Source organism: Loxodonta africana, chromosome 8, assembly GCF_030014295.1.
Source record: "Loxodonta africana isolate mLoxAfr1 chromosome 8, mLoxAfr1.hap2, whole genome shotgun sequence".
NCBI lineage: Eukaryota > Metazoa > Chordata > Mammalia > Proboscidea > Elephantidae > Loxodonta > Loxodonta africana.
The window spans coordinates 33501680-33517413 of record NC_087349.1 but is presented as its reverse complement, the minus strand read 5'-3'; the positions used below and the strand labels follow the sequence as shown (position 1 = coordinate 33517413).

At 36.5% G+C, this 15734-nt stretch overlaps 1 protein-coding gene across 10 annotated transcripts in view; it reads right to left on the bottom strand.

The window, feature by feature from the left end:
• TFEC (transcription factor EC) overlaps positions 1 to 15734 on the bottom strand; it is a 220635-nt gene that overhangs the window by 21728 nt on the left and 183173 nt on the right. For all 10 annotated transcript variants that reach the window (XM_023544568.2, XM_023544575.2, XM_023544574.2 and 7 more), the window contains 4 exons: positions 14278 to 14392; positions 12023 to 12079; positions 6404 to 6479; positions 554 to 701 (listed from right to left, as the gene is read on the bottom strand). In XM_023544568.2, the coding sequence (XP_023400336.2) occupies positions 554 to 701; positions 6404 to 6479; positions 12023 to 12079; positions 14278 to 14392 (396 nt within the window). The remainder of the gene's footprint in view (positions 1 to 553; positions 702 to 6403; positions 6480 to 12022; positions 12080 to 14277; positions 14393 to 15734) is intronic.

The window sequence follows — 15734 nt, the reverse complement described above, 5'->3', positions numbered from 1 at the left end:
ACTCTTTCTGATTAATTTCTCACCATAATTCAGGACTAGTAAGCGCTTTACCTGGCAATAATTATGCTCACATTAAAAAAAAAAAAACCTGAGAGTTATGAAAACCCATATTTTGATATTTTGAGTCACATGAACAGATGAGGAGTGACTTAATATAAGCTAGCACAAAGTGCCTTGAGGCAATGAGATCCATAGCAATGTTACTGAAGAAATAAAAAGGGAGGGGAGAATTTAGTGTCCGATATTATATCCAGAAACAAATGTTCTGCTTAGCATTAGTTTTTCGCTGGCATGATATTGTGTGTGTATTTATGAGATGAGATCTCTTTTCTGCATTTTATAATTAGTTGTTATTCATTACATATTTTTTAAGTCATCTTGATCCTAGATTTCTAATCAAAACCTAATCGAAATGATCCAATTCAGGAATGAGTAAAAGGCAATAAAAACTATCCTTCAAACTGAGGAAAAATAAATGAGACCAATGAATAAAACTAATGATGGGTAAGTCATATGTAAGCTACATGGTTCGTGGCAACAGTCTTAGAAAAACCTGAATCCGGAGGAGAAGCCGTCTGTTAGCCTGCTCTAATTTCTTCTGTCTGTGTTCTAATTCTCGGGCTCTCTGTTGTTCTTTTTGTAGCCACTTGATGTACTCCACCGATGCTTTTAGAATGGTTCCTTTGTTCCAGCGCATATCACTGTAGAACGGGGAGATAACCTTTTCACAATTGTGCATGTCAGCAGAATTCATAAGAACTTACAAAATCTTTTACATTAATATGAAATAATGATTTACATGACTATTATTCACTCTTAGATATTATTGCTTCTGAATAGAAATTTTAATAGAATAGTTAAGAAGCCCTTATATAGTAAAATTAATCCCAGAATGAAAATAAGTGTCAAAAGAAAGTAATAAAGTGACTTTTTGTGGGAGAGCTAAATGCAATATCATGATTCTACCATTACAGTTTTTATATTTTTAGTGAAAATTGCTTTTATTATTAACTCCAAGATTAAAATCTATGTGCAGTATTTCTGCATTAATGAACTAGGAAATGTACATTACTGAGGACTTAAGCCTAAATTTTTTAAGATCATTTCAAATGTACCAATCTTTTAACCTACTTTCTAATAAGCTTGCTTTTATGCTTCTAAGGGAAAAAAAAAAAATTCAGATCCCTCCTGAATGGTGATCCTGAGTGATTGTGAAACAAATCAGAGTTTAGCAACATTACTTTATGCAATACAGCAAAACTTCCTAAAACCATTCGGGAAATCCTTCTGCACAAAAAGCACCAATGCTTTGTAAAAAGCTGGATACCTATTTTTAAATAAATTCCTGATAGAGAAATACAATTAAACTTTACCAGAAAACCTTTCAGGCTATAACATTGAAAATATTAGTTTAGTAAATCTTATTTTTTAAGACAGGAGAAATGATAGATCTGGGAGTACGGAACAGACTACTGATTTTAATATCTGAAATAATGATCAGTGTATTTAATACTATATGTGAACTGGTAATACGTATGGAGAATGGGGTAAAACTAATTGTCAAAAAATTAATCAGAGCTGTTGGAAAACACTAATGAATTTCCAGTTTAGGGCCATGGGAGATTTTTAATACAGCATAAGTAAGCACGCTGGGAAATTTTTAAAAGACCTTATACTGTATGTTTTTAGTTTGAACAAATTTACGTGACATATATTGAACTTAATACATACTTATTAAGGCATCAAAAGTAGGAAAATACAGCTTATGAAAGGTCCAATTTCTATGCGCCTCATTAGCAGTGACAAATTAAGGAAAGATACATTTTTCTACTGGCAGATAAAATTGTTTATTAAGGCCTGGACAAGCTGATTTTTACTGAAATACACCAAACAGCTGTCAACGTCTGCCTCAATTTTGAACTTGCTTTGTCAGTTCCCTAGGGTCATAATAGCTGTTGGTCTCATTATATTCATAGTGATTGACCTGGTGGTGAGAAGGCTAGGGAAAAGCAGGCTACTCGTACCGTTAAACCAAGGTGGTATCTTTGAAAAATGCTGCGGATTCCTAAACTAAAACTATATGTGAAAGCAGGAGGCTTATGTCCCTTAACATTGTTTCAGTTCTGCCCACAGAAAGACAACTTTGAAGGACAGAGAGAATAAGATAAAAAATATTAGCCCTAGCCAACTTTGAAGTTTAAATTACTATTTGTTTAGATCTAAAACAAACTTTAAAATGACAGTGGAGACCACATAATGGGTCTGTCTTCAATTGCACCTGATGCTGTTTATGCTAAATATTTAAAAGTTCACTGAATTTTAAAGCCATCTAAGAAGTTTCTTATTAAGATATTTTAAGTTCTCTAAATTTATTAAAGAAATTTTTGTCTCTCTCCCAAGAGAATTTCAAGCAGCTAGGCATTAAAGAGGAGCCCTGGTGGTGCAGTGGTTAAGTGCTGTGCTGCTAAACCAAAGGTCGGTGGTTCAAGCCCACCAGCTGCTCCACAGGAAAAAGATGTGGCAGTCTGCTCTCATAAAGATTTATAGCCTTGTAAATTCTATAGGGCAGTTCTACCCTGTCCTATAGGGTCACTGTGAGTTCAGGTCTACTCAATAGCAATAGTTAGATAGGTAGGGAGGCATTAAAGATATTGCATGTGATAGTACCCTACAAACATTAACACAGCAATAGACACATGGCTGAGGAATGAATGGATGTTGTTACTGACATTTTATTTTCTGCAAAATGATTTTCTCTGAAGAACTTAAAACATTTTGGGGGTTAAAAGCTTGAGCTTATCTAGTGCCAAAGCCCCAGCCCATTGCTGTCGAGTAGATACTGACTCACAGCAACCCTGCCCCATAGGGTTTCCAAGGCTGTGATCTTCATAGGAGCAACTGCCACATCTTTTTCCCATGGAGCAGCTGGTAGATTCAGTTCACCGTTCAGTTAGCTGCCAAGCACTTTAACCACTGCGCCACCAGGACTTCTTAGGGCCAAAGCAGGTAACACAAAGGTGTGAATTGGGGTAGGAGTGCCGCCAGGCAAAACACTGGAAAATGTACAATCTGTTGTCATTTTAGGAGTGAACATCCCACTTAAAACATCAAAGGATAAAAAGAGAAAAGGAAAGAAAATAAATGAAAAAGAGAAGAAAGAAAACACCAAAACAGGCCACATTTTTCCTGTTTGGGTCAATATTTTGTAACTCCTGATTCAGAAAATCTTATGAGATCTCGTTTACTATCTCAACTACCATTCTTACTCAAAAACAGAGAGAAGTTCTGGCTGTGGAGAGAGGAAAAAGATGAATATAACAAACAAACAAACAAAAAAAACCAAATTATTTTGTAAATTAAAAAAAGTGGGAAAGCAAGAGTAATTTGATAGCACTAATAGAATAACTCATGTTCTAGTAGTATTTTTTATTTCTACTAATATGACTTTTTTGTAAACGCGGTTCCCACAATGGACAGATGTGCCTCCAAACAGACCGAAGTAGATAACCACCACACATCCATAAAAACTCTTCACTTTTTTTGTCTGTTAATTGTGCTTTGGTTTTTACCAGCGGTGAAAGGATTGTCATTCCCTGGTAGTTTGCTCTGTCATGTAATTTTCTCAACCTATACTACTCAACTGCAGCTGTTCTCTATGCTGTTTTCCCTGCTGACCTCACCATTTTGACCTGCAAAGAAATAGAATTTCTGCATGTCTTTAAAACATAAAAAATGGCAACTTCACATAACTCAAAATGTCTTCAGGTATTAGCTTTGATTTCCTAAAACAACTCCAAAGTTTATTCTAATCACAAGCTGGAAAGTCCTCAGAGGTCAACCACTCCACAGTTCCTGCTATTTGCCCAAAAGCATGTAGGATTTAGAAGAAGAGCCCAAGGTCTCCTCACTTCGGTCGGTGTTCTTTCTGCCACCTGTGGTTTCCCTGCCTTAGAAATGCATCCCATTCTGAGCAATATGTTTTATACTATGACTCAGTGCACTCTTAGTACATACAGCTGCAGTAAAGCTTCCACAAGGTGTTACTATTCTCCCTACATGTAATATTCTGATATTATCATTGCTGTTCTTCCTTCTTTACTTAAAAATGCTGGATCTGCCCCATTGATTGGTTTCACAATCCATTAATAGGTTATGACACACAAATTAAAAAACACTGCTAGGTCATCCCATAATTTGAAGTTTGTAATTTTTTTTTTAAAGAATTGTTCATAGTCACTGTATTGGTTGTAATTAGCTTCTCAGCATGAATTGGAATCTACTCAATGGCAATGGGTTAGCTACCTTCTCAACAAATAAGTCTGAGATGTATTAATTAACCTCATGCCTAAATCTGGTTTGATCTTTCTTTTTTTAATATTAATTTTTTGTTAATCTTCACCAATGCTTAAACAGTTACAATGATAATGTTGTTTCTCCCATTCATTTCTCCATCTTCAAAGTGAAACGTCCCTCTTCTATATTTTATTCCACGCTCTTTCCCCAGTACTCTCATTTTCTCTACGATTCAGATTATCCATTGAGTAGATGCTCCTGAGGCCTGGGGATCTAGAGACCCCACTTTTCAATAAAGTTCATTTCAAGAGGCTATGCTCTGGATTCATCCAAAACTCATGAATCCACAAACTTGGATTCCTTGGACTCTCATTGGTGAACCCCACAGAGAGATACTAGAGTACGTAACAGGTGAGGCCACAGCAAGCCAACAGATAAGATATATTGAAATAGAGTTGGTGGTCAGATATTTGTAATGCCACACCAGTCAGAAGTATCTTCTCTGCCTGTGTTATATGGACAAATACACATGTAGAAATAGCCAATATATGAGTAATTGGTGTGTTTGCAATTAAACCTGCAATAGTGTTATTTGACTAAATACAACATAATGGTATCTAAAAGAAAAGGGAGAGAGAGAGAGATCCCCTTTTCTGAGATCCATAAAGAAGAAAAAGACACTTAAGAATGTTGTCAATGAAGTTTTTCCAACTATGGTCTCTTTCAAATATGATTCTTAATTAAATTGATTTTCCATATTCTAGATGAGGGGCTGACAAACTACAACTCACAGGCCAAAAATGGCCTGCCACCTGTTTTTTGTCAAGAAAGTTTTATTAGAACACAGTCATGCTTATTCATTACATATTGTCTATGTCTGCTTGCATCCTAAAATGGCTGAGTTAATAATTGTGACAGAGGCTGTATGGTCCTCAAAGCTTAAAATATTTACTACCTGGCTCTACAGGAAAAGTTTGCCATCTTTGCTCCAGGCAATGAATTAGAACTAGAAAGGAGCCTTTAGATAAGTTTCTATAAAAATGTAGAGTAATAATAATCCCTCACATAAGCTTAGTAATGCACCAAGTAGTCTCATACACATTACTTGATTTTATTTTTATAAAAACCTAGTCCTCTAGAGATGACTGATATTCTCCAACTAACAGAGAAGTTGCATACCCCAGGCTTTAAAAGCCTTGAGAAGTTTTGAGTAGAGCCTCAACAATGACCATGTTGTTCAGATTATCCATCCAGTTATCTTTCTGCCATATTATTCTGGATGCCTTCAATATCTAGTACCTTTATGAGGTTAAATACTGTATTCTCTTTCTCACAATTCTTGAATTGCTGAAGTGAAATAGCATATTTGGTTTTAAGAAAAAATCTTCAGACCTCACAAACATCACTTTATCAAATATCATCATGTCTAAATAATGGGTAATTGTCAGTATTTGGGGATACCAGTTGTCAGTTTGAATGAAAAAAAATTTAAATCATTAGTAATGATATAGATCATGTTTTATGTTCTCAAAGAAACATTCAACAGACCTAACTGATACTTTATTTAATCAAATATTTCATGAGATTTCCAACCTCTAACAAATTGTTTGAGTTTGTGTCTGGGTGACACCAAAACCTATTTGCTAATTGACTTAGTCAATTATTTGGTTGGCATCAAATGAGCAAGTTTTTAGAATTCTGTGTTTTTTTTACTTTTATGTCTCCTGAATTTTGGGACCTCTGAAAATAAGACAATTCAATTTTCACATACATAAATCTTAAATTGGAAGAATTGCTATAATCAAAAAATACAGTATTTGATACTCCCACTAAATTTGCCAAAATTGTTCCCATACAGAAAGACCCTATGAACTGAGAAGGAATAGTTTACTCATTTTCTAAAGCTCAGAAGGACAACTCTTAGTAACAGTCTTGATGTCTGGAATAAATTTTTAAAAATGAGACCAGCAATAGCTTTATCTTTGCCGTAAGCTGCTTAGTTTCTTAGTCCTTGGTTCTCACCCTCTCCTCTTCCCTCCCACCTATTTTTTTTGGGAGGGGGCAGGTATTGAAGCTATAACATTATTACAGAAATAATTGTTGAACTCACGGATCATTAGACCTTGGAATAAGAGTGCCAAGCTCCTTGATTCGGTAATTAATATTATACCTTCTTCTTCTTTCAACTATTAAAAAAGAAATATTATTGATTATTCTCATTAAAAGTACACTTCATTTTTGGTCAGCTGTAAACTTTCCTAATAATCTTTAAGACACAGTGGGCCAAAAAAATTCCATTTAATGAAAAGACAGTACTCCCCAACAACAGAATAATGCCAATGTGTTTTATTCTAGAACTAAAAACATACATTATTAGAATTAGAACTAAATGATTCACTATGTCTTAAAAGCAACATTTTGGTCTCAAAAAACATTTTTTGTCATTCTTTGAAACGTTATAATATTTACTTACACTGTAAGGTCACTATGAGTCAGAATTGAGTCGACGGCAATGGCTTGGTTTTGTTTTCTTTCTGGTAATATGTATAGGTTTATCGGGTTTGCTCCTTATTTCTCATATGTCCATTTTGTCAGTCATTTAGGATTGTAATCCTTGAGGTCATATACCTTGCTGTATTCTTCTCACCATCCCCTCTCAAGGCCAAACACAATGTTTAGCACGAAGTAGGTATATATGACCGCCTTGAGGACAGGGACTATTGTCTTACTTATTTTTGGTTCAACATACAAACCAAAAAACCCAAACCCATAGATGTTGAGTCATTTCTGACTTATGGTGACTCCATGTGTTGCTGAGTAAATTGCACTGTATAGTGTTTTCAAGGCCGTGACCTGTTGGAAGCAGTTTGCCAGGCCTTTCTTCTGAGGCTCCTCTGGGTGGGTTTGAATGGCCAATCTTTCAGTTAGTAGTTAAGGGCTTAATCATTTGCACCACTCAGGGACTTCACGTATTAAAAAAACCCAAAACAAACCCGTTGCTCTCTAGTCGATTCTGACTCATACAGACCCTATAGGAAACAGCAGAACTGCCCCCTAGGGTTTCCAAGGAGTGGCTGATGGATTTGAACTGCTGTCCTTTTGGTCAGTTGCCAAGCTCCTAACCGCTGTGCCGCCAGTGCTCCAAAAAATATATAGGAGGTGCTAAATGAATGCATGTTGATTACAAATATATTTTACTAATTTAAAATTTTCAGTGTTGTCAGAGCAGTGGTTTTCAAACTTTGGCTTGTAGTAAGCATATCTCAAAGGCTTGTAAAAATAGGTTGTTTTTACTGACACCCAGAGTTTCTGATTTCATTAGGTCTGGGGTGACAGTTCAAACCCACCAGCCTAGCTTCAGGGGAGAAAGATGTGGAAGCCAGTTTCCATAAAGATTACGGCCTTGGAAACCCTATGGAGCAGTCCTACTTTGTCCTGTACCATTGCTATGAGTTGGAATCAATTGGATGGCAGTGGGTACAGGGTGAACCCCAAGAATTTGCATTTCTAAGAAGTTCACAGATAATGCTAATGTTGCTTGTCTGGGGCTACAACTTTGAAAATTACTGATACAGGTTCTTATTCAGAGACTGTTCTTTTTTTTTCTTTTTCTTTTTTCAATTGTTCTCTAGGTGAAGGTTCACAGAGCAAACTAGCTTCTCATTAAACAGTTAGTAGACATTGTTTTATGACATTGGTTAACAGCCCCATGACATGTCAACGCTTTCCCTTCTCGACCTTGGATTCCCTGTTACCAGCTTTCCTGGCCCCTCCTGCCTTCTAGTCCTCGCCCCTGTGCTGGTGCGCCCATTTAGTCTCATTTTGTTTTATGGCCTGTCTAATCTTGTCTGAAGAGTGAACCTCAGGAGTTCATTACTGAGCTAAAATTGTGTCCAAGGGCCATACTCTCAGGGTTTCTCCAATCTCTGTCAGGCCAGTAAGTCTGGTCTTTTTTTGTGTGTTAGAATTTTATTCTATATTTTTTTCCAGCTCTGTCTGGGGTCCTCTATTGTGATCCCTGTCAGAGCAGTCAGTAGTGGTAGGCAGGCACCACCTAGTTGTCCTGGAGTTTTAGAGACTGTTCTTGATGTTTGCCTTTCCATTCATTGCTTATAGCAATTTTGTGCATGTAGTACATGTTCAATAAATGTCAGATTTATAAATAAGTAGAGCTTCCTCTATTGACCCTTGCCTACTCTATATTCCTAATATCTAGAATCCCAGCACATACTTGTACATATTTTCAATAATAACATGTGTCATGGTTTCTAGGGAAATGAATGAAGTAAAAGGCCATAAAGAAGAAATATATATATTTTTAAAAATTGCGAAATATTTAAATAATACACACTTGAGACAAGCTGCTAGAAACAAGGGAAGTCATGAAAGAATATCAGTTGTCTGGGTGAACCTACTGTACAAAGCAAATTGCTATGAACAGATTGACCTTCAGGAATAATACATTGGGCTTCCTCTAGATTGGAATATAATTGATTCCCAAGAGAATTTTCCCCCCTTTCACCAATCCTGTTTTCCATGTGTGTGTGATTCAAGACAACAACTAAATTACACCACCTAAAAATACTGAACAGAAAAAAAAAAAAAAACAAGGGTAAAGCTCATAGAAAAACATATATATTTTACAGTAATAGTTTATTAATAATTATTACGTTCACCAGACATTTAAGATGAAGAAGAGCTATGAAGGATGGTTCACAAACAATTTTATCTCAAAATAGCTCAAAATAGGGGCTGGTCTAGTCCCATGATGCTCCTTTAAAATCTATTATTTAAATTCACCTTACGTAAAACATCAGTAGCATCTGTTCAACTCCGTTTAGACTGTGGTCCATAAAGGCGTTGTTGCTGTTTGTTTAAAGGTTAACTATAATGAGAAATTTGATACCTCAGTGTTGCTCCTGTTGGTGGTGTTAGGTGCCATCGAGTTGATTCTCAGCTCATAGTGACCCCATGTGACAGAAAAGTACCCCGTAGGGTTTCCTAGGCTGTGACATTTATGGAAGCAGATCACCAGGTCTTTCTCCTGTGGAGGCACTGGCTGGGTTTGAATTGCAAAACTTTTGATTAGCAGCCAAGCGCTAACAATTGCGCGACCGGGGTTCCTTAATGTTACTCATAACCAAAAAACCAAACCCAGTGCCGTCGAGTCGATTCTGACTCATAGCAACCCTATAGGACAGAGTAGGACTGCCTGATAGAGTTTCCAGGGAGCACTGGGCAGATTCAAACTGCCGACTTCTTGGTTAGCAGCCGTAGCCCTTAACAACTGCGTCACCAGGGTTTCCATGTTACTCATAGCAAGTGCTAATTATTTGTAAAGGAGTCAAGTTTTAAGAAATTACTAAATTATTTTATGTTGTATGTGGTGGTGAATCAATGGTTCCATTTTTCACAAAATTTTTGATATATTCATTCAATCCTTCCCTTAGATCCAGGCAAGAGAGGATCCTACCTGGACCCCGTATTTAAGAGGACACACTCTTGGCTTATATGGCCACACCCCTCCCCACGTGGTAAGGTGTTCACAGGGCAAGGGAACACTATGCCCACTTAGAAAATTGCACCAGGAATTTCCTGCCCAAATGCCCTGGACCCACTTCCAGAGCCTGTGCAGGCTGCTTCCCCAGTCCCATTCTCTTGAGGGTAGACCATGACATCAGGATGTACCAAGAGGCTGTTGTTTGCAGTGGTGTGGATGGAGCTTGGATGTAAAGGAGGGGGTGCTTGAGGAAGCCACTGGCAGTGCAGAATGAAATTGGGGTAGGGAGAAGTGTAGGGCGGGCTGCAGGCTGGGAGTTAGCTTTGCTCTGCCCAACATGCCCATCCAGAGCTCAGAGGATCCAAGAATTCTAAATTCAAACTTGACCATTCAGTCTTTAGGGAGGATTGTTGTTGTTCTTATTAGTTTTGCCATGGAGTCAATTCTGACTCACGGTGGCCCATAAGGTCGCTGTGTGACCCAAATGGTTAAGTGCTCGACTACCAGGTGAAAGGTTGGCAATTCCAGCTCACCCAGAGGTGCCTCAGAAGACAGGCCTGGTGGTCTACTTCTGAAAGGTCACAGCCTTGAAAACCCTACAGAGCACTTCTACTGTGCACACATGGGGTCACCATGAGTTGTATTTAATTTAGCACTTTCTAGCTTAATTTATAACTTTTATATATTTTACATATTTAGACATTTGTCTTCATTTGTACTCTAGCCACATCCTCATAAATTTTAGGGCTGTCCCTGTATTTTAAATATACATACGTTTAATTCTATTTACATTTATGATACTTACATTTAATTGCATTTATATTTTAAGTATGCTTAAATTTATGATACTAATTTTTTGACATTCATTTCCCTAATAAGCAGATCATTCAGCAAGTGAATCGAGATTAGAAAACACTTTGAAAATGGGCATATCAGGTGCCTATCATACTCTACATTAAATACCACGCCACTATTCTGACTCTTGGCAACCCAGTGTGTGTCAGAGCAGAACTGTGCTCCATAAAGTCTTTAATGCTCGTTTTTCAGAAGTAGGCCACCAGGCCTTTCTTCTAAGGCACCCCTTGATGGATTCAAATCTCCAGCCTTTCAGTCAGCCAAGCACGTTAACTGATTGCACCACCCAGGGAATTCACTGTACATTAAATGATCTGCTATTTAAGCTGAGCACATACAGGAGGGAAGATAGGAGCAAGGAGAGTAATAGTTCAGCAGGTACAAAATTTGAAAGAAGACTATAGTTCCCTGATGTATTTATTCCTTCTACCAACTATTAATACTCCTCAATCGTCTACTACTTGTCTCATAATCTGGAACAAAGTTGACCTGCTCTGCCTCTAGTGCTATGGAACTGGATCATTTTTTCTCCAGGACTACACAAGCGCCCTTTCCTTACTGTCCCGCAGTCAGCAAACTGATTACTCTGAGACGTAGGTGGATGCGTTACAAACAGGTACAGGTTTCATGAGTACCTGTAGAATCAATTTAAGCTAATCACATGTACGGAAGCGATGGTTTGTTGTAGGGCTTTATTTATTTTGTTCTTTTCTCAAAAAAAAATTTTTTTTTTTTGTTCTCAGACTAAGTAGACTTCACACCCAATTACTGAAGCTCACTTAACATAGTTAAGCAGTTGAGACATGACCAAGCACTCTAGAGCTCAGCCTTGCCCCTGAATTGCTTCTCTTGCCTGCATTCTTCCATCTCAGGTGACCGGTTATCAGAGTCAAATTGACCCCAGAAAGCCACTGGAGCTTTTCTTTTTTTCTCCTCCCAAAGGTGGAACTAAGCAGTCCAGCATAAACAATGCCTTTCAAATAACATAGCATTACGATGGGAGGAGCAGATTGACCCAGAAAAATGAGAACCTGGAGTTGTGTGTCTTGCTATTTAAATGTTGTATATTTTCTGAAGTCACTTTGGTCTCTTTAAACTTTTGAGTCAATGAATGCACTCACCTCCCTCACAGAAAGCCTCCTTGGGAGAAGAGTAAGTAACAAGAGAAAGTGTGATGTTTCACTTCACGAAAATATATAGCCCTTCTGACAGTTTGCATTGTTTAAATCTCCTGAAGTAGATCAATTTATTACCATGCGCAATTAATTTTTGGTCACTCTGACATCAAAATGCTTATGGATTGACAAGAAAATGCCACAGATTTTTAACCTCCACACATTCCCCCCTGCATTAATTAATTATATATATACTCACTGAGGTTGTGGTTATCCTTTTTTTGCCTCTCTTTTGCCAAAGCTCGAGTATCAGTTTCTGACCAAAAGGAAAATAATTGAAATGGTGTTTAGTTCTACCTTAAATGCCCCCCAATCAACATAATCCAGAAATACTAGGTGAAAAGACAAATTTACTTCAAAATATTTTAATAAATTTTTTTAACACAAATATTTGAAATTTTGGAACAGAATACTCTTTAGTAAGAGACAGTGTGATAAAGTCTTCAGGCTCTAGAGTCAGTAAAACCTGGATTTGTGTCCTGGCCTGCCATTCAATAGCCCTGGAATCTATTACCTAACTTCTCTGTGCTTCAGGCTCATCTGTAAATGGGAATGACAGAATTTTGTGATGATTAAAAGAGATATAGTACACAGCAAATATTAAACTGCCAGAGCATATTGCAGTATTATTACTTGCAGAATTTTGAGATTCAGAAAGAAATGATTCTCACCTAAATTCTTCAAATAGTTTAATTTTCTACATCCCAAAAGGTGGAATGTAGTTTTCTACATCTGAAGGTTCCTCATATACGTATCAGGCAACACTACGCTCTCTTCTAGTAAATTATATTTCACTCTATGCACTACATGGTTGATAATGTTTGTATAGCCAGCCTCCAAGGTGGCCCACAATGATTCTCACCTCATTATATTCACACCATTGGTAGTTCCCTCCCACATTGACTAGGGCTGACCTGTGAAACCAGTAGGATGTTGTAGAAATGACTAGTGTGACTTCCAAGGCTAAGTCATAAAACACTTTCCAGCTTCATCTTTGCTGTCTCTTGGGTTGATAGTTGTCATGAGCTCACTCAAAGAGCCATATAAAGAGGTCCACAAGTTAAGGAATTAAGGCTACTTGCCAAGACCAAACACTAACATGACAAGACTGTGAGTGAACCACCCTGGAGGTATTTCCTCCAGCCCCAGTCAAGCTATCAGATGATTGCATCTCTGGCTGACGACTTTACTGCAATCTAACGAGAGACCCTGATTCAGAACTTAGCTAAGCCACAGCTGGATTTCTGACCCACAGAGATTGTAAAAGAAAAATAAGTTTATTATTTCAAGATGCTAAGTTTTGGGGTACTTTGTTACACAGCAATTCTTGGATTATAATTTTAAAAACCACACACCCTAATTCCATGTGTTTATTTAAAACAATATTTTTTAGTCTGAATATTTAGTTTAGTCTGAACCATTTGAATATATAAACGTTTTGAGTTATTGATTTGATGCCAAAGATGGATACCTTGTATTTAGTAAAACGTTAGTATTATTAATTGTGTAAAAATTAAAAGTCCAGTGAGTGAGCTCAAATTAAAAACTTGTTATGGAAATTTCAATTGATTTTATTATATTCCTACAGTAGAACTAACACTGGACTTGTAAGTCAGGAAATACTTACTTTGATCCAGTTCTGCCTCTAACCAGCTTTATGACTTTTTAACGTCTTTGACCTTTGATTTCCTAATCTATATGCTGGAGGAATCTGGCCATGTTCCTATAATACCTTTGATTTCTAACACATTTTAAACTAAACTATGGAGAATGAGGAGGGTCCCCCTCGAGAGAGTTATGCACAAGCAGGGCTTCCAACAGGTTCATTCTGGTTTGAATACCTGTTGGGAATTTGCATTTATAACAAGTTCCCAGGAAGTTATATATAAGAATCACCTGGAGATCTTGTTAAACTATAGATTCTGATTCAGTATCTGGGAAGGAAATGTGAATTCTCAGCAGGATTTCGAACCAGAAGGAACTGGCTCAAAGTCCTGCATACAAGTCTATTATGACATCCGTAAATCAAGCTAAAAAGGGACAAATGTAATTAAGTGTTCCTTTTATATAAAATTTTACATACGAAAAGTGGACTTATTTTGCCCTTATTTACTCCATAATTCTGCAAACATGTTAATAAATTGAATCTATTCAATATCAAAATGAAACTGTTAAGTGAAGGACTCAATCAAGCTCTCATATATGTCTAGACAGAGCCTAAGTATATATTTGCCCAATTCCTAAAATAATGAAAAAATTCAGTTAAACTGTATGTCACATTAATTCGCTGTATGGTTTTCATAGAAAAAAAAAGGTTGATTTTTCTCACTAAATGTCTCCTATTTTAACTATTTTGAAAATATATATGAGGATAGCTTGGCTTGGTAATCCATTGTCACTCATATCTTATATAGTTGATTTTTAAAAAAAGTAAGAATATAAAAGCAATATTACCTGTGATTTCTCTTTTCCTTGGTAGACTGTTTGGACAGGAAGCACTTGTAAGTCCCATATTAGCTGGTGGAATCCCCTGCTCACCACTGTACACATCCAAAATACTTCCAGACAACTTGAGAGGAAAAAGAAAGAAAAAACCAAGTAAACCTTCTGTAAGCATTGATATAATTAGTTGTTTATTTTAAATTTTCCATTTAAAATTTTTCACTTTATTAATGATGATTTGTGATATGTACCATTTTAATGTTAAAAAGAGATGGGTATGCATTGACAGGTTTTAAATACATTGTGGAATGATTGTGGATCAGATATTTTGAATGAGGCTATTTGGGTTCTGGATTCATATTTAAGCAAAAAACAGACCATTCCTGAAGGAAACTTATGATTAATATTTACAAAGTTACAAAAGTTTGATCTACCATATGACCTGGTTATAAATAAATACAATTAAAAATATCTTTTTGGGAAAAAGATCAATATGTATATTAGCAAGCTGGAAAGCTGATTGCATACCACAAATTAAGTATAATGGTCAAGTATTTTGGAAGCCTTGTTAATACCATTACTGCTACCAGCAGCTCACAGTCAAGAGGTGTTTTACACAGTTAATTAAGTGAGAAAATTTCTTTCCTTCCTAGAAGACATACTTTTTCTCATTGTACACTTAATGTTCTAGATTATTATTAAGTATACCAGCTGGTAGTCAAAAGTCTTCTAAAACTGCTATTGTCTCTAGCGGATAAAAACTAAACCCATTGCTGTTGAGTCAATTCTGACTCATAGCGACCCTATAGGACACAGTAGAACTGTCCCACACAGCTTCCAAGGAGCTCCTGGTAGATTCAAACTGCCAACCTTTCGGTTAGCTGCCATAGCTCTTAACCATTATGCCAGCAGGGTTTTGGTACATTGAGTTACAGCAACAATGCAATTCTTAAAGTATTTCTTGGGATTAGATTTTCAGAAAGCTAAGATGCTTTATAAACACGATTCAAAATCACTTCAGTCATTATTCAAAATGTGCCTGTTGATTCTGATCACCCAGGAAAATTAAGCTTAAACAATATTCATAATTCAAGTTAGTATTCATTATTATAGGACAGCTAGATTTAAGATTTAAGATTTAGGATTTGGAAATTTAATGTATTTCCATTCTAAGTATCTCTATCCCATTTCTAGGCAAATAAGCCATAAACTGAATAAGTAGAAACTTTTTTCCTCTCCTCAACGACAAGGAACAGTAAATGTAATCCAACAAAGCTATAACCACGTTATTACAGAGAATCTAACTCAATGTTCCCACCTCATGCAAAACTTTAATTCAAACTGAGGAAATTTTTTTGACACTTATAAAGTCAAACTGAAAATAAATGTGAAGAAAGGACATAAGACCAAAATTATTTTCTGACATAACAATCCATGAAACTCTATTAGTAAATATTACATCATTTTGA